The sequence below is a fragment of the Cherax quadricarinatus genome, chromosome 85 (assembly GCF_038502225.1).
Source record: "Cherax quadricarinatus isolate ZL_2023a chromosome 85, ASM3850222v1, whole genome shotgun sequence".
Taxonomy (NCBI): Eukaryota; Metazoa; Arthropoda; class Malacostraca; order Decapoda; family Parastacidae; genus Cherax; species Cherax quadricarinatus.
The window spans coordinates 8,444,281-8,469,841 of NC_091376.1; the positions used below are offsets into that span (position 1 = coordinate 8,444,281).

General features: G+C 51.4%; 1 protein-coding gene across 4 annotated transcripts in view; it reads left to right on the plus strand.

Moving 5' to 3' along the window:
* Window positions 1-25,561, plus strand: part of LOC128703291 (lisH domain-containing protein ARMC9-like) — a 157,346-nt gene that overhangs the window by 58,714 nt on the left and 73,071 nt on the right. For all 4 annotated transcript variants that reach the window (XM_070103329.1, XM_070103331.1, XM_070103330.1 and 1 more), the window contains exons 2-4: window positions 4,503-4,652; window positions 14,084-14,302; window positions 16,142-16,264. In XM_070103329.1, coding sequence (XP_069959430.1) covers window positions 4,599-4,652; window positions 14,084-14,302; window positions 16,142-16,264 — 396 coding nt within the window. In that variant the 5' untranslated portion in view covers window positions 4,503-4,598. The remainder of the gene's footprint in view (window positions 1-4,502; window positions 4,653-14,083; window positions 14,303-16,141; window positions 16,265-25,561) is intronic.

Genomic DNA, 25,561 nt, shown 5'->3' on the forward strand with positions numbered 1-25,561 from the left:
CTCTCCCTAGCTCCACGCACTCTTTCTCGCCTAAAACATTCATTATTACATCACACAATCCCCCCTCCCTGGCACTGCCCACCCCCTGCCGCATTTTTTCCTGAAACCAATGGTCCACATAATTACTCATACTTTCTGCCATGCATAGCATCTGCTCCCTCTGATATCCCCCCACATCCTCACATACCTCCAAAGTCATCATCGTGGTCGCCTGTTGCCTTTCCCTAAACCTGCGCAAAACACAACCCGAGGGTTTGTCACCCCAAAGCACCTCCTCTAACCCTGCCCTAACATGTATGGCATCAAAACGCTCATTCTGTAAGTCACTTAACCTACCCCGAAGGTCTGCAATTTCCCCATACCGATTACCCCCTCCTCCCTCATAACAAGCATTCAGCTGCCCCTCTAGATACTTTTGCAACCTGAACCTCTGCCTCCTCTCTACTCTTTGTTCTATAATACGCCTGAATTCCTGGCTTCGCCTTCAACTCCCACCAATCCAACATGCCCACCCCTTGATCCCTAGTCCCCCAGAAAGGTTCCCACCAATCTCTGAAAGACGTTCCCTCTCCCCCTGCAGTAAGGAGCCGCACATTGTTTCCAATATCCCGAGTATCTCCGTACCATACCAAACCATGCCAGTTCCGCCATAACTGCTCGGTGATCCGAAAACCCGACATCGATAGTTTGTACCCGTTCGACCGTAATCCCCGTAGTTACATATATTCAATCCAATCTCGCCGCATATCCTCTCCTCACAAATGTGTGCTCTACCAACCCCCCCTCCCTCCCCACCACATCAGATACCCCAGCATCCCGCAGCACATCTCGTAACACTTTGAGCACACAACCTGACCCACGCGGCTCCACATCTTTATGCCTGATAACACAATTCCAATCTCCTCCCAGGATGTCGACCATTGGCAAACCCCGCAAAAAAATAACAAAACATCCCTCACAAAATGCACCTTTACCTGTCTAAACCCTTCCGCCGGCATATACACACCCAAAAAAACCCGGACCTCCCCCCAGATCCCCTCCACCCGCACCACTCTCTCTTTCCCCCTCCTCCCATGCAAGGACCTGAAAGGGGTTAGACTCCTTTACTGCCACCGCCACCCCACCCTTTAGCCTCAATGAACTGCCTACAAACATTCGATAACCTTTCAACCTTAACTCGCATCCATACTTATAATTATGTTCCTGAATAAAACATACATCCACGTCAAACCGCCGCAAAACACACACTAACCATGCACGTTTCACTTCAACCCTAAGGCCATTGGCATTAATAGTTACACACTTGAAAGCTTCAACAAAGGGGGCTTTCCCCTATGCCTCTGGGTCTTACCCTGTCCTCCTTTAAAATAACTCGAACCGTCTCATGCACTCTTTCCCTCCTGACCGTCCTCCCTCCCATGTGCACTCCTCAACCCCGACCTAGTTACATTCCCCGACAACTTCTTACCAGGCCTCTGGGCCGGCGTGAGAACCTCATCATCTGATAACTCCTCAGCCTGTTTCCTAGAGCCACTTCCCAGCTCCATCTCGACATTCTCACCAGGCTCATGGACCTCAGCCTCTACCTGCAGTCGTTGCAAACCATCAGACTCAGAATCCATACACCCTGGCTCCTTCCCCAGGTCCATAGAGCCAAGCTGGGAATCCGTCCCCACAGCAGATAAAACGTCCAATGGCTCGTCCAGTAAGTTGTTGATCACGTCCTGCAGGGGGAAGTCCAAGGGCTCCTGGAGTGAACTAGACATCCCCTGCACCTCTGCCGTTGTCGCATGTCCAATCCCCTCTCCCGAGGGGCCACCCGACGCCTCCGCCAGTGTCACACAATGTTCCTCCATTCCTTCAACCTCATCTGCCCAAGTCATCCGCCCAGCACCTGCCACAGGCACCGACGAGGAACACTCCAAAGGGGTTGACACCACCGACGTTGCCAAAGCTGTCGAACATCTTGGAGCCATCTTTCCACACACTGCCACCATGTGATCAAATCCTCCGCACATGCGACATGTTCACCATTGTCCACCATACGTGACATATACCTTTGTCCTGAATTCCTCCAGAACGACGTAGGAGGGAATGGCCCTCCTCAACGTCATCTTCAATGAGAACCTCCAGGGAGTCCAGCATAAAGCCCATCCTTCCATCTACCCAACGTCGCCGTATGCACTTCACCGTAAACCTTGAATGCCTCACTAACATCCACAGCGTCCACCTCAAATGAGACGTTACGAATCCTTACCCAGGTGTATGTTTGTGAAGCATCCCTCAGACGTACCTCCATCCCGGAAGTCACAGGAAGGCACTTCTCCTGATAAAAAGCCACCGTCCGTTCATAGGCAGCCATGGAACAAAACTTAATGAAGTTTCGTGTAGTCCCATTTAGCGCTATGCCATGCAGCTCGTCATTACCAATACTGTAAGTATCTCTGATGATCGCCGGCAGCATTGCAGAAGCCGTGGACGGGTAAATCGCCATCTTGGAAGAAAACAGGAAAACTGCGCAGGAAAACCAACTGAAACAGGAGCTTCTGCGCAGCAGGTCCACACGGCCAGAGAGCGATGAGGACAATGATCTCTCAGATTAGAGAGTTGGACCGACTCCGGCCGCTGCTACGACAGAATTAGATTATGATGAATGGTTTGGAAAACCGACAAGTTGAAGATTGAGACACTTATGCAACATATGGGAATCTTTATTTAGGAAACGTTTCGCCACACAGTGACTTCATCAGTCCAATACAAAGCAGAAAGGTGACAGGAGAGGAGGAGTTTGAGGTAATCAGTCCCTCAGCCTGAAGTCGAAGTGTTCAGTTCATCAATAGGAGAGAGGAGCTTACGACGTTTCGGTCCGACTTGGACCATTTACAAAGTCATACTGTGACTAAATGGTCCAAGTCTGACCGAAACATCATCGTAAGCTTCTCTCTCCTATGTGCGGGTTACCTGTGTATTGTTCCAGTCACGGTATTATGCCTTTTTGTTGTTTATGGAATAATCCCCAAGGTAATAAACAGTGGCCGGGACGTGGGGGGGGCTGTGGCCCCCATAATTTCCTTCAGCCTCCCAAAGCCCCCTGTAATAGAAATCATCAGTTTTTCAACTTATTCTTGAGTGGAAATAAATGGTATAAATACCGAAACGATGCAAAAATACAATATAATGCGATCCTCTGACAACGTTTCGCCCCCCACACACTGGGCTTTATCAAGTCTCCGCCTATACCAGATATGGGTCAGTAGGCCTAGTTGTTATACTGCCCTGCCACTCAGTGTGTTATTTATCAAGTGGCGAGAAGGCCATAAATTTCGGCCGACAGAGAATAATGGGCATAGCTGGAGAGGGTTTCGGGGGTCAACGCCCCCTGAGATCCGGTCTGTGACCAGGCTTCGCTGTGACTCAGGACCTGATCAACCAGACTGTTACTGCTGGCCGCACGCAACCCGGCGTCCGGACCACGGCCCGGCTGGTCAGGTAATGACTTTAGGTGTCTGTCCAGCGCTTTTTTGAAGACAGCCACGTCTTTATTGATGACGTTTCGGTCTTCTCGTTGTAAGACTGAAACGTCTTCAGTAAAGGTGTCCAGAGAGTGTGCAGTCATGTCCCGTGTATGTTTCAGTTCATTTCCTCAGTCAACAATGAAATGACTTGGGTTTGACTGAGGTTCATTTAGGAGGTATCCGTTCTACCAGAGTCCTTGAGTATTTAACACTCTTTAATAATAATTATAATTGTAATAATAATTGTAATTAATAATTGTAGAGATGTCACGTCTGAGGACAAGGTGTGGTTTGAATATAATGCAGAGAATTCGTAGTTTGGAAATTAGGAGGAGGTGTGAGATTACCAAAACTATTATCCAGAGGGCTGAGGAAGGGTTGTTGTGGTGGTTTGGACATGTAGAGAGAATGGAACAAAACAGAATGACTTCGAGAGTGTATAAATCTATAGCGGAGGGAAGGTGGGGTAGGGGTCGTCCTAGGAAGGGTTGGAGGGAGGGGGTAAAGGAGGTTTTGTGTGCGAGGGGCTTGGACTTCCAGCAGGCATGCGTGAGGGTATTTGATAGGAGTGAATGGAGACAAATGGTTTTTAATACTTGACGTGCTGTTGGAGTGTAAGCAAAGAAACATTTATGAAGGGGTTCAGGGAAACCGGCAGGCCGGACTTGAGTCCTGGAGATGGGAAGTATAGTGTCTGCACTCTGAAGGACGAGTGTTAATGTTGCAGGTTTATAACTGTAGTGTAAAGCATCCCTCTGGCAAGACAGTGATGGAGTGAATGATGACAGTTTTTCTTTTTCGGGTCACCCTGCCTTGGTGGGAGACGGCCGATGTGTTAATAAAAAAAAATTAGTATCTGCTCTACCAAAGCCCTAGAAGATTTAGCGCTCTTTAGTAATATTTATAATTGTGATTAATAATTGTATTGCAATGAATTGTAATTGCAATAATAATTGTAAATATAATATTAATAATAGTGTCTTACAGACTGCGACACGTGAGTTAGGGCGGTCCAGGACGTGGGCGGTCCAGAGCGTGGGCGGTCCAGAGGGTGGGCGGTCCACCTAATGAAGAAGCATCACAATGGACCAGGGCGGCCACAAGGATGCCGCCCACATCCACACCCTCATGATAGAGGTAAGAATGCCGCCCACATCCACACCCTCATGATAGAGATAAGAATGCCGCCCACATCCACACCCTCATGATATAGGTAAGAATGCCGCCCACATCCACGCCCACAACCAGACCTTCACCATGCTGCAAGATGGTGCGGGACAATGTGTTCCGAGGGACTTGGCAGTAGTGTGTCTGCAGATTATGCCTTCCTTAACCCTTGAACTGTCCAAGCAGATCTACGTTCATATACGTAGTGCTCCAAAGACAGATCTACGTTTTTATATATATTTTCAAATATAACAAAGAAAAACGTAGATCAAAGTTTTTTACACGTTTTCAAATGTAAAAAAAAAAAGATTACTTTTTTTACATGGTTTCAAATGTTCAAAAAACGTAGATCTACGTTTGGACAGTTTAAGGGTTAAATGCTTTGGCTACTACCTCAGCATTCTTATCTGCTGTTATTACTAATTCACAGTATCATGTGAAATGGTCTACCATCACACGCAGTTGTTTGTTGCCTTGGAGGGGACATTGGAAATTTGTCAACAAATCTAGCACTACCCTTAACAAGACTTAGGAAATCGTAATCACAAAATTGCAACCAAACCATACCATGGGCGGGGCTTGAACTCGTGGTGAGTCGTAAAACTCCAGACCGTCGCGTTAGCCACTGGACCAGCTAGCTACAATAAGATTCATCCAACTAGGTATATTTATACACCATAGGGAGGTTAGCATAGACACCACTGTGACCACAAATGCAAGTTTTTACAGAGAATCTTCCCACCCTTAACCAAGGTTCGCTAGTAGTGGGATATATCTGGATTGGAACCGGCCCACTAAAAATAACCTTTATATAACATGCAAACATTGCATTTCTTGACATATTCTAAAATATCATTTGACATGGGAGGCCAAAAGTATTTCAATCTACCTCTTTTCTACATCTGTACCTTGTTGGCAGGCTTTTTAGAGGAGTGTCCCGTAGCTCACTCACTAGCGCACTCAGCGCACACGCTGAGGTCCGGAGTTCGAATCCCCGGTACGACTGGATAACATCAGGATGTGTTTCCATAAGACACCTGCTGTCCATGTTCACCCATCGATATAAAGTGGGTACTTGGGTGTTAGTCGACTGGTGTGGGTCGCATCCTGGGACAAAAACTGACCTGATTTTCCCGAAATGCTCAGCATAACAAGCGGCTTTCTATATAGTAGTATGTCATTGATGTCAGCTAGGCCTATGTACTTGTAGATATAGAGATATATTATTATCATATTAATACATCCCTTCAACAGCTCCTCCGTTGGTATTCTGTGCTACCTGCTCCAGTACCTGGATTGGGACCTGACTCACCCTCTTACAGTACCTGGAGTGGGACCTGACTCACTCTCTTACAGTACCTGGAGTGGGACCTGACTCACCCTCTTACAGTACCTGGAGTGGGACCTGACTCGCCCTCTTACAGTACCTGGAGTGGGACCTGACTCACTCTCTTACAGTACCTGGAGTGGGACCTGACTCACCCTCTTACAGTACCTGGAGTGGGACCTGACTCACTCTCTTACAGTACCTGGAGTGGGACCTGACTCACTCTCTTACAGTACCTGGAGTGGGACCTGACTCACTCTCTTACAGTACCTGGAGTGGGACCTGACTCACCCTCTTACAGTACCTGGAGTGGGACCTGACTCACCCTCTTACAGTACCTGGAGTGGGACCTGACTCACCCTCTTACAGTACCTGGAGTGGGACCTGACTCACCCTCTTACAGTACCTGGAGTGGGACCTGACTCACTCTCTTACAGTACCTGGAGTGGGACCTGACTCACCCTCTTACAGTACCTGGAGAGGGGCCTGACTCACTCTTACAGTACCTGGAGTGGGACCTGACTCACCCTCTTACAGTACCTGGAGTGGGACCTGACTCACTCTCTTACAGTACCTGGAGTGGGACCTGACTCACCCTCTTACAGTACCTGGAGTGGGACCTGACTCACTCTCTTACAGTACCTGGAGTGGGACCTGACTCACTCTCTTACAGTACCTGGAGTGGGACCTGACTCACTCTCTTACAGTACCTGGAGTGGGACCTGACTCACCCTCTTACAGTACCTGGAGTGGGACCTGACTCACTCTCTTACAGTACCTGGAGTGGGACCTGACTCACCCTCTTACAGTACCTGGAGAGGGGCCTGACTCACTCTTACAGTACCTGGAGTGGGACCTGACTCACCCTCTTACAGTACCTGGAGTGGGACCTGACTCACTCTCTTACAGTACCTGGAGTGGGACCTGACTCACCCTCTTACAGTACCTGGAGTGGGACCTGACTCACTCTCTTACAGTACCTGGAGTGGGACCTGACTCACTCTCTTACAGTACCTGGAGTGGGACCTGACTCACTCTCTTACAGTACCTGGAGTGGGACCTGACTCACCCTCTTACAGTACCTGGAGTGGGACCTGACTCACTCTCTTACAGTACCTGGAGTGGGACCTGACTCACCCTCTTACAGTACCTGGAGTGGGACCTGACTCACCCTCTTACAGTACCTGGAGTGGGACCTGACTCACTCTCTTACAGTACCTGGAGTGGGACCTGACTCACCCTCTTACAGTACCTGGAGAGGGGCCTGACTCACTCTTACAGTACCTGGAGTGGGACCTGACTCACCCTCTTACAGTACCTGGAGTGGGACCTGACTCTTACAGTACCTGGAATGGGACCTGACTCACTCTCTTACAGTACCTGGAGTGGGACCTGACTCACCCTCTTACAGTACCTGGAGTGGGACCTGACTCGCCCTCTTACAGTACCTGGAGTGGGACCTGACTCACTCTCTTACAGTACCTGGAGTGGGACCTGACTCACCCTCTTCCAGTACCTGGAGTGGGACCTGACTCACTCTCTTACAGTACCTGGAGTGGGACCTGACTCACTCTCTTACAGTACCTGGAGTGGGACCTGACTCACTCTCTTACAGTACCTGGAGTGGGACCTGACTCACCCTCTTACAGTACCTGGAGTGGGACCTGACTCACCCTCTTACAGTACCTGGAGTGGGACCTGACTCACCCTCTTACAGTACCTGGAGTGGGACCTGACTCACCCTCTTACAGTACCTGGAGTGGGACCTGACTCACTCTCTTACAGTACCTGGAGTGGGACCTGACTCACCCTCTTACAGTACCTGGAGAGGGGCCTGACTCACTCTTACAGTACCTGGAGTGGGACCTGACTCACCCTCTTACAGTACCTGGAGTGGGACCTGACTCACCCTCTTACAGTACCTGGAGTGGGACCTGACTCACCCTCTTACAGTACCTGGAGTGGGGCCTGACTCACTCTTACAGTACCTGGAGTGGGACCTGAATCACTCTCTTACAGTACCTGGAGTGGGACCTGACTCACCCTCTTACAGTACCTGGAGTGGGACCTGACTCACCCTCTTACAGTACCTGGAGTGGGACCTGACTCACCCTCTTACAGTACCTGGAGTGGGACCTGACTCACTCTCTTACAGTACCTGGAATGGGACCTGACTCACTCTCTTACAGTACCTGGAGTGGGACCTGACTCACCCTCTTACAGTACCTGGAGTGGGACCTGACTCACTCTCTTACAGTACCTGGAGTGGGACCTGACTCACCCTCTTACAGTACCTGGAGTGGACCTGACTCTTACAGTACCTGGAGTGGGACCTGACTCACCCTCTTACAGTACCTGGAGTGGGACCTGACTCACCCTCTTACAGTACCTGGAGTGGGACCTGACTCACCCTCTTACAGTACCTGGAGTGGGACCTGACTCACCCTCTTACAGTACCTGGAGTGGGACCTGACTCACCCTCTTACAGTACCTGGAGTGGGATCTGACTCACCCTCTTACAGTACCTGGAGTGGGGCCTGACTCACTCTTACAGTACCTGGAGTGGGACCTGACTCACTCTCTTACAGTACCTGGAGTGGGACCTGACTCACCCTCTTACAGTACCTGGAGTGGGACCTGACTCACCCTCTTACAGTACCTGGAGTGGGACCTGACTCACCCTCTTACAGTACCTGGAGTGGGACCTGACTCTTACAGTACCTGGAATGGGACCTGACTCACTCTTTTACAGTACCTGGAGTGGGACCTGACTCACCCTCTTACAGTACCTGGAGTGGGACCTGACTCACTCTCTTACAGTACCTGGAGTGGGACCTGACTCACCCTCTTACAGTACCTGGAGTGGACCTGACTCTTACAGTACCTGGAGTGGGACCTGACTCACCCTCTTACAGTACCTGGAGTGGGACCTGACTCTTACAGTACCTGGAGTGGGACCTGACTCACTCTTACAGTACCTGGAGTGGGACCTGACTCACCCTCTTACAGTACCTGGAGTGGGACCTGACTCACCCTCTTACAGTACCTGGAGTGGGACCTGACTCACCCTCTTACAGTACCTGGAGTGGGACCTGACTCACTCTTACAGTACCTGGAGTGGGACCTGACTCACCCTCTTACAGTATCTGGAGTGGGACCTGACTCACCCTCTTACAGTACCTGGAGTGGGACCTGACTCACTCTCTTACAGTACCTGGAGTGGGACCTGACTCACTCTCTTACAGTACCTGGAGTGGGACCTGACTCACCCTTTTACAGTACCTGGAGTGGGACCTGACTCACCCTCTTACAGTACCTGGAGTGGGACCTGACTCTCCCTCTTACAGTACCTGGAGTGGGACCTGACTCACTCTCTTACAGTACCTGGAGTGGGACTTGACTCACCCTCTTACAGTACCTGGAGTGGGACCTGACTCACCCTCTTACAGTACCTGGAGTGGGACCTGACTCACCCTCTTACAGTACCTGGAGTGGGACCTGACTCACCCTCTTACAGTACCTGGAGTGGGACCTGACTCACTCTCTTACAGTACCTGGAGTGGGACCTGACTCACCCTCTTACAGTACCTGGAGTGGGACCTGACTCACCCTCTTACAGTACCTGGAGTGGGACCTGACTCACTCTCTTACAGTACCTGGAGTGGGACCTGACTCACTCTCTTACAGTACCTGGAGTGGGACCTGACTCACCCTCTTACAGTACCTGGAGTGGGACCTGACTCGCCCTCTTACAGTACCTCGAGTGGGAGCTGACTCTCCCTCTTACAGTACCTGGAGTGGGACCTGACTCACTCTCTTACAGTACCTGGAGTGGGACTTGACTCACCCTCTTACAGTACCTGGAGTGGGACCTGACTCACTCTCTTACAGTACCTGGAGTGGGACCTGACTCACCCTCTTACAGTACCTGGAGTGGGACCTGACTCACCCTCTTACAGTACCTGGAGTGGGACCTGACTCTCCCTCTTACAGTACCTGGAGTGGGACCTGACTCACTCTCTTACAGTACCTGGAGTGGGACTTGACTCACCCTCTTACAGTACCTGGAGTGGGACCTGACTCACTCTTACAGTACCTGGAGTGGGACCTGACTCTCCCTCTTACAGTACCTGGAGTGGGACCTGACTCTCTTACAGTACCTGGAGTGGGACTTGACTCACCCTCTTACAGTACCTGGAGAGGGACCTGACTCACTCTCTTACAGTACCTGGAGTGGGACCTGATTCACTCTCTTACAGTACCTGGAGTGGTTCCTGACTCACCCTCTTACAGTACCTGGAGTGGGACCTGACTCACCCTCTTACAGTACCTGGAGTGGGACCTGACTCACTCTCTTACAGTACCTGGAGTGGGACCTGACTCACCCTCTTACAGTACCTGGAGTGGGACCTGACTCTCCCTCTTACAGTACCTGGAGTGGGACCTGACTCACCCTCTTACAGTACCTGGAGTGGAACCTGACTCACTCTCTTACAGTACCTGGAGTGGGACTTGACTCACCCTCTTACAGTACCTGGAGAGGGACCTGACTCACTCTCTTACAGTACCTGGAGTGGGACCTGATTCACTCTTACAGTACCTGGAGTGGGACCTGACTCACCCTCTTACAGTACCTGGAGTGGGACCTGACTCACCCTCTTACAGTACCTGGAGTGGGACCTGACTCACCCTCTTAAAGTACCTGGAGTGGGACCTGACTCACTCTCTTACAGTACCTGAAGTGGGACCTGACTTACAGTACCTGGAGTGGGACTTGACTCACCCTCTTACAGTACCTGGAGTGGGACCTGACTCGCCCTCTTACAGTACCTGGAGTGGGACCTGACTCACCCTCTTACAGTACCTGGAGTGGGACCTGACTCACCCTCTTACAGCACCTGGAGTGGGACCTGACTCGCCCTCTTACAGCACCTGGAGTGGGACCTGACTCACCCTCTTACAGCACCTGGAGTGGGACCTGACTCGCCCTCTTACAGCACCTGGAGTGGGACCTGACTCACCCTCTTACAGTACCTGGAGTGGGACCTGACTCACCCTCTTACAGTACCTGGAGTGGGACCTGACTCACTCTCTTACAGTACCTGGAGTGGGACCTGACTCACCCTCTTACAGTACCTGGAGTGGGACCTGACTCACTCTCTTACAGTACCTGGAGTGGGACCTGACTCACTCTCTTACAGTACCTGGAGTGGGACCTGACTCACTCTCTTACAGTACCTGGAGTGGGACCTGACTCACCCTCTTACAGTACCTGGAATGGGACCTGACTCACCCTCTTACAGTACCTGGAGTGGGACCTGACTCACCCTCTTACAGTACCTGGAGTGGGACCTGACTCACCCTCTTACAGTACCTGGAGTGGGACCTGACTCACTCTCTTACAGTACCTGGAGTGGGACCTGACTCACCCTCTTACAGTACCTGGAGAGGGGCCTGACTCACTCTTACAGTACCTCTAGTGGGACCTGACTCACCCTCTTACAGTACCTGGAGTGGGACCTGACTCACCCTCTTACAGTACCTGGAGTGGGACCTGACTCACCCTCTTACAGTACCTGGAGTGGGGCCTGACTCTCTCTTACAGTACCTGGAGTGGGACCTGACTCACTCTCTTACAGTACCTGGAGTGGGACCTGACTCACCCTCTTACAGTACCTGGAGTGGGACCTGACTCACCCTCTTACAGTACCTGGAGTGGGACCTGACTCACCCTCTTACAGTACCTGGAGTGGGACCTGACTCACTCTCTTACAGTACCTGGAATGGGACGTGACTCACTCTCTTACAGTACCTGGAGTGGGACCTGACTCACCCTCTTACGGTACCTGGAGTGGGACCTGACTCACTCTCTTACAGTACCTGGAGTGGGACCTGACTCACCCTCTTACAGTACCTGGAGTGGACCTGACTCACTCTTACAGTACCTGGAGTGGGACCTGACTCACCCTCTTACAGTACCTGGAGTGGGACCTGACTCACCCTCTTACAGTACCTGGAGTGGGACCTGACTCACCCTCTTACAGTACCTGGAGTGAGACCTGACTCGCCCTCTTACAGTACCTGGAGTGGGACCTGACTCACTCTCTTACAGTACCTGGAGTGGGACCTGACTCACCCTCTTACAGTACCTGGAGTGGGACCTGACTCACTCTCTTACAGTACCTGGAGTGGGACCTGACTCACCCTCTTACAGTACCTGGAGTGGGACCTGACTCACTCTCTTACAGTGCCTGGAGTGGGACCTGACTCGCTCTCTTACAGTACCTGGAGTGGGACCTGACTCACTCTCTTACAGTACCTGGAGTGGGACCTGACTCACCCTCTTACAGTACCTGGAGTGGGACCTGACTCACTCTCTTACAGTACCTGGAGTGGGACCTGACTCACTCTTTTACAGTACCTGGAGTGGGACCTGACTAACTCTCTTACAGTACCTGGAGTGGGACCTGACTCACTCTCTTACAGTACCTGGAGTGGACCTGACTCACTCTTACAGTACCTGGAGTGGGACCTGACTCACCCTCTTACAGTACCTGGAGTGGGACCTGACTCACCCTCTTACAGTACCTGGAGTGGGACCTGACTCACTCTTACAGTACCTGGAGTGGGACCTGACTCACCCTCTTACAGTACCTGGAGTGGACCTGACTCACTCTTACAGTACCTGGAGTGGGACCTGACTCACCCTCTTCCAGTACCTGGAGTGGGACCTGACTCTTACAGTACCTGGAGTGGGACCTGACTCACCCTCTTACAGTACCTGGAGTGGGACCTGACTCACCCTCTTACAGTACCTGGAGTGGGACCTGACTCACCCTCTTACAGTACCTGGAGTGGGACCTGACTCTCTTACAGTACCTGGAGTGGGACCTGACTCACCCTCTTACAGTACCTGGAGTGGGACCTGACTCACTCTTACAGTACCTGGAGTGGGACCTGACTCACCCTCTTACAGTACCTGGAGTGGGACCTGACTCACTCTTAAAGTACCTGGAGTGGGACCTGACTCACTCTTACAGTACCTGGAGTGGGACCTGACTCACCCTCTTACAGTACCTGGAGTGGGACCTGACTCACCCTCTTACAGTACCTGGAGTGGGACCTGACTCACCCTCTTACAGTACCTGGAGTGGGACCTGACTCACCTCTTACAGTACCTGGAGTGGGACCTGACTCACCCTCTTACAGTACCTGAAGTGGGACCTGACTCTTACAGTACCTGGAGTGGGACCTGACTCACCCTCTTACAGTACCTGGAGTGGGACCTGACTCGCCCTCTTACAGTACCTGGAGTGGGACCTGACTCACTCTCTTACAGTACCTGGAGTGGGACCTGACTCACCCTCTTACAGCACCTGGAGTGGGACCTGACTCGCCCTCTTACAGCACCTGGAGTGGGACCTGACTCACCCTCTTACAGTGCCTGGAGTGGGACCTGACTCGCCCTCTTACAGCACCTGGAGTGGGACCTGACTCACCCTCTTACAGTACCTGGAGTGGGGCCTGACTCACCCTCTTACAGTACCTGGAGTGGGACCTGACTCACCCTCTTACAGTACCTGGAGTGGGGCCTGACACCCTCTTACAGTGCCTGGAGTGGGACCTGACTCACACTCTCCCACAGTACCTGGAGTGGGACCTGACTCACACCCTCCCACCTTACCTTGAGTGTGGCCTGGTTCACCCTCTCCCACAATATACCTGTAGTGTAACCTGACTCATCTCACAGTACCTTAAAAGTGACTTGACTCACCCTCTCCCATAGTACCTGGAGTGTGACCTGATTCACCCTCTCCTACAGTACCTGGAGTGTGACCTGACTCACCCTCCCACATTACCTTGAGTGTGACCTGATTCACCCTCTCCCACAATATACCTGTAGTGTGACCTGACTCTCCCTCTCCCACAGTACCTGGAGTGTGACCTGACTCACCCTCTCCCACAGTACCTATAGTGTGACCTGACTCTCCCTCTCCCACAGTACCTGGAGTGTGACCTGACTCACCCTCTCCCATAGTACCTATAGTGTGACCTGACTCTCCCTCTCCCACAGTACCTGGAGTGGGCTGGGATGGACCAGGTGGGCCAACTGCTGAAGTCTGAGTGCCAGGCCCGGGGTCTAGCCTTCAGCAGGGAGGACCTGGACAGCAGGAGCAGCAGTAGGGCCAGCAGAGCAGACAGCGAGGCAGCAGAGGCCAACTCGGCAGTTGATGACCTGTTGAAGGACCTGCTGGCCTCTTACGACACTGGTCAGGGGGCCAAGTTTTTCCAGGTAAGCCATTTATAGTGTCAGGGTGCAGGGCCATTTATAGTGTCAGGGTGTAAGGCCATTTATAGTGCCAGGGTGTAGGGCCATTTATAGTGTCAGTAGGTAGGGCCATTTATAGTGCTAGGTGTGAGGCCATATATAGTGTCAGTTGTAATGCCAGGATATAGGGCCATTTATAGTGCCATTTGTAACACCAGTGGGTAGGGCCATTTATAGTGTCTAATGCCAGGGTGTGGGGCCGTTTATAGTGTCAGTTGTAATAACACCGAGTAGGGCCATTTAAAGTGCCAGTCGTAATGACAGTGGGTAGAGCCATTTATAGTGTTAGGTGTGAGGCCAGTTGTAATAACAGTGGGTATACCTAAAGTATACCTGGATGGTATTCCGAGTGTCAACGCCTCCGCGGCCCGGTCCATGACCAGGCCTCGCGGTGGATCAGGACCTGATCAATCAGACTGTTACTGTTGGCCACATGAAACCGACGTACGAACCACAGCCCAGCTGATCAGGTACTGACTTCAGGTGCCTGTCAAGCGCCTTCTTGAAGATAGTCAGGGGTCTATTGGTAACATCCCTTATGTATGCTGGGGGGCAGTTGAACAGTCTTGGACCCCTGACACTTATTGTGTTGTCTCTTAGTGTACTCGGTAACCAGAGTGTATTTCTACTTGTTCACTTGTTCTACAAGAGTGTAGTTGTGTACTTGTTCACTTGTGTTCTTCAAATCAACTCAAATTTGTTCTCTATAAAGGTCACAACGTGTGGTTTACACTTTACAAAATACTAATTACAGAGATGACCAGTATCACACCTAGCAAAACTAGGCATTTCGGCCAGACAAACATTAATTCAAACTCTATATTGGTACAGATTATGGAGCATGTTGATATTAAGTCTAAGTAACTGCATTACCGTTCATAAATTTAGCAGTGTGAATGGTTTTGTCTGGGCACTATACATAGTTTCTATTGAAGTTTCTATATTGGAGTATCTCAGGCAAACTTATGACTAGTTTAAGATTCATTAGGTAATAGTTTTATTACGTATTTCTATGTTTATAGTCAATTGGGTGAAGTGTAAATGTGAGTTGTGGGGAATCACAGATATCGAGAGGAGGTCTAGGTTGTTTTATGTGTGTGTGTGATACAAGAAAATAGGTGAGTTTCATGTAGTTAGCTGACAGTGGGGTGTCAGGGAGATGTTTTCTGACGGTAGTTTTAAAAGTGATGATTGTGTCTGCAGTTCTAGAGTTTTTAAGTAGGGAGTTCCAGATTTTAGGGCCTTTTACGTACATTGAATTTTTGTATGGGTTTAGCCGGACACAGGGAATGTATAGATTTTTGTGCCTAGTGTTATGCCTGTGGACCCTGAGACAACTATCAGGAAAATGTTTTAGTTCAGGGTTAATATTGGAATTTATGTTTCTGTGAATGTGTAGGTTGCACAGTAGTAAGTGTGGATGTTGTGTACAGTAAGCTTAGATCTTTTAAGAGTGAGGGAGGCTGTTGGTTGGGATTGGATTGCGTGATTATTCTTACTGCGCACAAGAGAGTAGTTCTGTATTTGTTCACCTGTGTACTTCAAGAGTGTAGTTGTCCACCTGTGTACTACAAGAGTGTATTTCATGTTCACGTATGTTCTGGAAGAGTGTAGTTGTTCAGCAGTGTTATTCAATAGTGAGCTTGTGTACTTGTTCAGCAGTATTCTGGAAGAGTATAGTTGTTCAGTGTTCTTGAAGAGTGTACTTGTGTAGCTGTTCAGTAGTGTTCTTCAAAAGTGAATTCGTGTAGTTGTTGAGCAGTGTTCTGGAAGAGTGTACACTGACTGTTGTTGATGACTCAGACATGGCGGACAGCCAGGGAGAGGACCTCCACCTCCAGCTCCTCTACACTGGAGGCTCTTACCCTGGAGTTCTACCTTCATGTCTACTTTGCTACGCTGCCCCTCCGTCACGGTCACAAGGAGGTGAGTCTCTCTCTCTCTCTCTCTCTCTCTCTCTCTCTCTCTCTCTCTCTCTCTCTCTCTCTCTCTCTCTCTCTCTCTCTCTCTCTCATTTATTACATGTATTCCTGAAGAAATCAATATTTACTTGTTAGTTTAATATCTTAATTATACACACCATACCCAAGGTGTGGACGGTAGTCAGAATATTAGAGGTACATAATGGGTCCAGGAACTGGGCCACAAAGTTTTGATACCTGAACAAGTTACACTGATAATGAACAAGTTACAGTGATAATGAACAAGTTACAGTGATAATGAACAAGTTAGTGATAATGAACAAGTTACATGTTTATATCTGGTCACAATCGTGATGATTTATTTCGATTGTGACGATATATATATATATATATATATATATATATATATATATATATATATATATATATATATATATATATATATATATATATATATATATATACATACACTTGTAATCCCTATATTTGACATATCTTTTACATATTCTTATTACAAAAATAAAAGTTGATAATCGGTAAAAAAAAGTTGGATTACATCTTTCACAACTTGTAAATATATTACGTAAGTTGTGATTATACAGCAACACACTACGAGGCCACGGTAGTATACACAGTAACACACCGCGAGGCCACGGTAGTATACACAGTAACACACCGCGAGGCCACGGTAGTATACACAGTAACACACCGCGAGGCCACGGTAGTATACACAGTAACACACCGCGAGGCCACGGTAGTATACACAGTAACACACCGCGAGGCCACGGTAGTATACACAGTAACACACCGCGAGGCCACGGTAGTATACACAGCAACACACCGCGAGGCCACGGTAGTATACACAGTAACACACCGCGAGGCCACGGTAGTATACACAGTAACACACCGCGAGGCCACGGTAGTATACACAGTAACACACTACGAGGCCACGGTAGTATACACAGCAACACACCGCGAGGCCACGGTAGTATACACAGTAACACACCGCGAGGCCACGGTAGTATACACAGTAACACACCGCGAGGCCACGGTAGTATACACAGTAACACACCGCGAGGCCACGGTAGTATACACAGTAACACACCGCGAGGCCACGGTAGTATACACAGCAACACACCGCGAGGCCACGGTAGTATACACAGTAACACACCGCGAGGCCACGGTAGTATACACAGTAACACACCGCGAGGCCACGGTAGTATACACAGTAACACACCGCGAGGCCACGGTAGTATACACAGTAACACACCGCGAGGCCACGGTAGTATACACAGTAACACACCGCGAGGCCACGGTAGTATACACAGTAACACACCGCGAGGCCACGGTAGTATACACAGTAACACACCGCGAGGCCACGGTAGTATACACAGTAACACACCGCGAGGCCACGGTAGTATACACAGTAACACACCGCGAGGCCACGGTAGTATACACAGTAACACACCGCGAGGCCACGGTAGTATACACAGTAACACACCGCGAGGCCACGGTAGTATACACAGTAACACACCGCGAGGCCACGGTAGTATACACAGTAACACACCGCGAGGCCACGGTAGTATACACAGTAACACACCGCGAGGCCACGGTAGTATACACAGTAACACACCGCGAGGCCACGGTAGTATACACAGTAACACACCGCGAGGCCACGGTAGTATACACAGTAACACACCGCGAGGCCACGGTAGTATACACAGTAACACACCGCGAGGCCACGGTAGTATACACAGTAACACACCGCGAGGCCACGGTAGTATACACAGTAACACACCGCGAGGCCACGGTAGTATACACAGTAACACACCGCGAGGCCACGGTAGTATACACAGTAACACACCGCGAGGCCACGGTAGTATACACAGTAACACACCGCGAGGCCACGGTAGTATACACAGCAACACACTACGAGGCCACGGTAGTATACACAGTAACACACCGCGAGGCCACGGTAGTATACACAGTAACACACTACGAGGCCACGGTAGTATACACAGTAACACACCGCGAGGCCACGGTAGTATACACAGTAACACACCGCGAGGCCACGGTAGTATACACAGTAACACACCGCGAGGCCACGGTAGTATACACAGTAACACACCGCGAGGCCACGGTAGTATACACAGTAACACACCGCGAGGCCACGGTAGTATACACAGTAACACACCGCGAGGCCACGGTAGTATACACAGTAACACACCGCGAGGCCACGGTAGTATACACAGTAACACACCGCGAGGCCACGGTAGTATACACAGCAACACACTACGAGGCCACGGTAGTATACACAGTAACACACCGCGAGGCCACGGTAGTATACACAGTAACACACCGCGAGGCCACGGTAGTATACACAGTAACACACTACGAGGCCACGGTAGTATACACAGTAACACACCGCGAGGCCACGGTAGTATACACAGTAACACACCGCGAGGCCACGGTAGTATACACAGTAACACACCGCGAGGCCACGGTAGTATACACAGTAACACACTACGAGGCCACGGTAGTATACACAGTAACACACCGCGAGGCCACGGTAGTATACACAGTAACACACCGCGAGGCCACGGTAGTATACACAGTAACACACCGCGAGGCCACGGTAGTATACACAGTAACAGACCGCGAGGCCACGGTAGTATACACAGTAACACACCGCGAGGCCACGGTAGTATACACAGTAACACACTACGAGGCCACGGTAGTATACACAGTAACACACCGCGAGGCCACGGTAGTATACACAGTAACACACCGCGAGGCCACGGTAGTATACACAGTAACACACCGCGAGGCCACGGTAGTATACACAGTAACACACTACGAGGCCACGGTAGTATACACAGTAACACACCGCGAGGCCACGGTAGTATACACAGTAACACACCGCGAGGCCACGGTAGTATACACAGTAACACACCGCGAGGCCACGGTAGTATACACAGTAACACACCGCGAGGCCACGGTAGTATACACAGTAACACACCGCGAGGCCACGGTAGTATACACAGCAACACACCGCGAGGCCACGGTAGTATACACAGCAACACACCGCGAGGCCACGGTAGTATACACAGCAACACACCGCGAGGCCACGGTAGTATACACAGCAACACACCGCGAGGCCACGGTAGTATACACAGCAACACACCGCGAGGCCACGGTAGTATACACAGCAACACCGCGAGGCCACGGTAGTATACACAGCAACACACCGCGAGGCCACGGTAGTATACACAGCAACACACCGCGAGGCCACGGTAGTATACACAGCAACACACCGCGAGGCCACGGTAGTATACACAGCAACACACCGCGAGGCCACGGTAGTATACACAGTAACACACCGCGAGGCCACGGTAGTATACACAGCAACACACCGCGAGGCCACGGTAGTATACACAGCAACACACCGCGAGGCCACGGTAGTATACACATCAACACACCGCGAAGCACAGCGGAGGCCACGGTAGTATACACAGCAACACACCGCGAGGCCACGGTAGTATACACAGCAACACACCGCGAGGCCACGGTAGTATACACAGCAACACACCGCGAGGCCACGGTAGTATACACAGCAACACACTAGTATGCACAGCAACACACTACGAGGCCACGGTAGTATACACAGCAACACACCGCGAGGCCACGGTAGTATACACAGCAACACACCGCGAGGCCACGGTAGTATACACAGCAACACACCGCGAGGCCACGGTAGTATACACAGCAACACACCGCGAGGCCACGGTAGTATACACAGCAACACACCGCGAGGCCACGGTAGTATACACAGCAACACACCGCGAGGCCACGGTAGTATACACAGCAACACACCGCGAGGCCACGGTAGTATACACAGCAACACACCGCGAGGCCACGGTAGTATACACAGCAACACACCGCGAGGCCACGGTAGTATACACAGCAACACACCGCGAGGCCACGGTAGTATACACAGCAACACACCGCGAGGCCACGGTAGTATACACAGCAAGACACCGCGAGGCCACGGTAGTATACACAGCAACACACCGCGAGGCCACGGTAGTATACACAGCAACACACCGCGAGGCCACGGTAGTATACACATCAACACACTACGAGGCCACGGTAGTATACACAGCAACACACTACGAGGCCACGGTAGTATACACAGCAACACACCGCGAGGCCACGGTAGTATACACAGCAACACACCGCGAGGCCACGGTAGTATACACAGCAACACACCGCGAGGCCACGGTAGTATACACAGCAACACACCGCGAGGCCACGGTAGTATACACAGCAACACACCGCGAGGCCACGGTAGTATACACAGCAACACACTACGAGGCCACGGTAGTATACACAGCAACACACCGCGAGGCCACGGTAGTATACACAGCAACACACCGCGAGACCACGGTAGTATACACAGTAACACACCGCGAGACCACGGTAGTATACACAGCAACACACTACGAGGCCACGGTAGTATACACAGCAACACACCGCGAGGCCACGGTAGTATACACAGCAACACACCGCGAGGCCACGGTAGTATACACAGCAACACACCGCGAGGCCACGGTAGTATACACAGCAACACACTACGAGGCCACGGTAGTATACACAGCAACACACCGCGAGGCCACGGTAGTATACACAGCAACACACTACGAGGCCACGGTAGTATACACAGCAACACACTACGAGGCCACGGTAGTATACACAGTAACACACTACGAGGCCACGGTAGTATACACAGTAACACACCGCGAGGCCACGGTAGTATACACAGTAACACACTACGAGGCCACGGTAGTATACACAGTAACACACTACGAGGCCACGGTAGTATACACAGTAACACACTACGAGGCCACGGTAGTATACACAGTAACACACTACGAGGCCACGGTAGTATACACAGTAACACTACGAGGCCACGGTAGTATACACAGTAACACCGCGAGGCCACGGTAGTATACACATTAACACCCCGAGGCCACGGTAGTATACACAGCAACACACCGCGAGACCACGGTAGTATACACAGCAACACACCGCGAGGCCGCGGTAGTATACACAGCAACACACTACGAGGCCACGGTAGTATACACAGCAACACACCGCGAGACCACGGTAGTATACACAGTAACACACTACGAGGCCACGGTAGTATACACAGTAACACACTACGAGGCCACGGTAGTATACACAGTAACACACTACGAGGCCACGGTAGTATACACAGCAACACACCGCGAGACCACGGTAGTATACACAGTAACACACTACGAGGCCACGGTAGTATACACAGCAACACACCGCGAGGCCACGGTAGTATACACAGTAACACACTACGAGGCCACGGTAGTATACACAGCAACACACCGCGAGACCACGGTAGTATACACAGTAACACACCGCGAGGCCACGGTAGTATACACAGCAACACACCGCGAGGCCACGGTAGTATACACAGCAACACACTACGAGGCCACGGTAGTATACACAGCAACACACTACGAGGCCACGGTAGTATACACAGCAACACACTACGAGGCCACGGTAGTATACACAGTAACACACTACGAGGCCACGGTAGTATACACAGTAACACACTACGAGGCCACGGTAGTATACACAGTAACACACTACGAGGCCACGGTAGTATACACAGTAACACACTACGAGGCCACGGTAGTATACACAGCAACACACTACGAGGCCACGGTAGTATACACAGTAACACACCGCGAGGCCACGGTAGTATACACAGTAACACCGCGAGGCCACGGTAGTATACACAGTAACACCGCGAGGCCACGGTAGTATACACAGTAACACCGCGAGGCCACGGTAGTATACACAGCAACACACCGCGAGACCACGGTAGTATACACAGCAACACACCGCGAGGCCGCGGTAGTATACACAGCAACACACTACGAGGCCACGGTAGTATACACAGCAACACACCGCGAGACCACGGTAGTATACACAGCAACACACCGCGAGGCCGCGGTAGTATACACAGCAACACACTACGAGGCCACGGTAGTATACACAGCAACACACCGCGAGACCACGGTAGTATACACAGCAACACACCGCGAGGCCGCGGTAGTATACACAGCAACACACTACGAGGCCACGGTAGTATACACAGCAACACTACGAGGCCACGGTAGTATACACAGCAACACACTACGAGGCCACGGTAGTATACACAGCAACACACCGCGAGACCACGGTAGTATACACAGCAACACACCGCGAGGCCACGGTAGTATACACAGTAACACACTACGAGGCCACGGTAGTATACACAGCAACACACCGCGAGGCCACGGTAGTATACACAGTAACACCACGAGACCACGGTAGTATACACAGTAACACACCGCGAGACCACGGTAGTATACACAGCAACACACTACGAGGCCACGGTAGTATACACAGCAACACACCGCGAGGCCACGGTAGTATACACAGCAACACACTACGAGGCCACGGTAGTATACACAGCAACACACCGCGAGGCCACGGTAGTATACACAGCAACACACTACGAGGCCACGGTAGTATACACAGCAACACACTACGAGGCCACGGTAGTATACACAGCAACACACCGCGAGGCCACGGTAGTATACACAGCAACACACTGCGAGGCCACGGTAGTATACACAGCAACACACTACGAGGCCACGGTAGTATACACAGCAACACACTACGAGGCCACGGTAGTATACACAGCAACACACCGCGAGGCCACGGTAGTATACACAGCAACACACTACGAGGCCACGGTAGTATACACAGCAACACACCGCGAGGCCACGGTAGTATACACAGCAACACACTACGAGGCCACGGTAGTATACACAGCAACACACCGCGAGGCCACGGTAGTATACACAGCAACACACCGCGAGGCCACGGTAGTATACACAGCAACACACCGCGAGGCCACGGTAGTATACACAGCAACACACCGCGAGGCCACGGTAGTATACACAGCAACACACCGCGAGGCCACGGTAGTATACACAGCAACACACTACGAGGCCACGGTAGTATACACAGTAACACACCGCGAGGCCACGGTAGTATACACAGTAACACACCGCGAGGCCACGGTAGTATACACAGCAACACACCGCGAGGCCACGGTAGTATACACAGTAACACACCGCGAGGCCACGGTAGTATACACAGCAACACACCGCGAGGCCACGGTAGTATACACAGTAACACACCGCGAGGCCACGGTAGTATACACAGCAACACACCGCGAGGCCACGGTAGTATACACAGCAACACACCGCGAGGCCACGGTAGTATACACAGTAACACACCGCGAGGCCACGGTAGTATACACAGTAACACACCGCGAGGCCACGGTAGTATACACAGCAACACACCGCGAGGCCACGGTAGTATACACAGCAACACACCGCGAGGCCACGGTAGTATACACAGCAACACACCGCGAGGCCACGGTAGTATACACAGTAACACACTACGAGGCCACGGTAGTATACACAGCAACACACCGCGAGGCCACGGTAGTATACACAGTAACACACCGCGAGGCCACGGTAGTATACACAGCAACACACCGCGAGGCCACGGTAGTATACACAGCAACACACTGCGAGGCCACGGTAGTATACACAGCAACACACCGCGAGGCCACGGTAGTATACACAGCAACACACCGCGAGGCCACGGTAGTATACACAGTAATACACTGCGAGACCACGGTAGTATACACAGCAACACACTACGAGGCCACGGTAGTATACACAGTAACACACCGCGAGGCCACGGTAGTATACACAGCAACACACCGCGAGGCCACGGTAGTATACACAGCAACACACTACGAGGCCACGGTAGTATACACAGCAACACACCGCGAGGCCACGGTAGTATACACAGTAACACACCGCGAGGCCACGGTAGTATACACAGCAACACACCGCGAGGCCACGGTAGTATACACAGCAACACACCGCGAGGCCACGGTAGTATACACAGCAACACACCGCGAGGCCACGGTAGTATACACAGCAACACACTACGAGGCCACGGTAGTATACACAGCAACACACCGCGAGGCCACGGTAGTATACACAGCAACACACCGCGAGGCCACGGTAGTATACACAGCAACACACTACGAGGCCACGGTAGTATACACAGCAACACACCGCGAGGCCACGGTAGTATACACAGCAACACACCGCGAGGCCACGGTAGTATACACAGCAACACACCGCGAGGCCACGGTAGTATACACAGCAACACACTACGAGGCCACGGTAGTATACACAGCAACACACCGCGAGGCCACGGTAGTATACACAGCAACACACTACGGGGCCACGGTAGTATACACAGTAACACCGCGAGGCCACGGTAGTATGCACAACAACACACTACGAGGCCACGGTAGTATACACAGTAACACCGCGAGGCCACGATAGTATACACAGCAACACACTACGAGGCCACTGTAGTATACACAGCAACACATCGCGAGGCCACGGTAGTATACACAGCAACACATCACGATGCCACGGTAGTATACACAGCAAAACACTACGAGGCCACGGTAGTATACACAGCAAAACACTACGAGGCCACGGTAGTATACACAGTAACACATCGCGAGGCCACGGTAGTATACACAGCAACACACTGCGAGGCCACGGTAGTATACAGAGCAACACACTGCGAGGCCACGGTAGTATACACAGCAACACACTACGAGGCCACGGTAGTATACACAGCAACACACTACGAGGCCACGGTAGTATACACAGCAACACACCGCGAGGCCACGGTAGTATACACAGCACACTACGAGGCCACGGTAGTATACACAGCAACACACCGCGAGGCCACGGTAGTATACTCAGCAACACACCGCGAGGCCACGGTAGTATACACAGCAACACACCGCGAGGCCACGGTAGTATACACAGCAACACACCGCGAGGCCACGGTAGTATACACAGCAACACACCGCGAGGCCACGGTAGTATACACAGCAACACACTACGAGGCCACGGTAGTATACACAGCAACACACCGCGAGGCCACGGTAGTATACACAGCAACACACCGCGAGGCCACGGTAGTATGCACAGCAACACACTACGAGGCCACCGTAGTATACACAGCAACACACCGCGAGGCCACGATAGTATACACAGTAACACCGCGAGGCCACGGTAGTATACACAGCAACACACTACGAGGC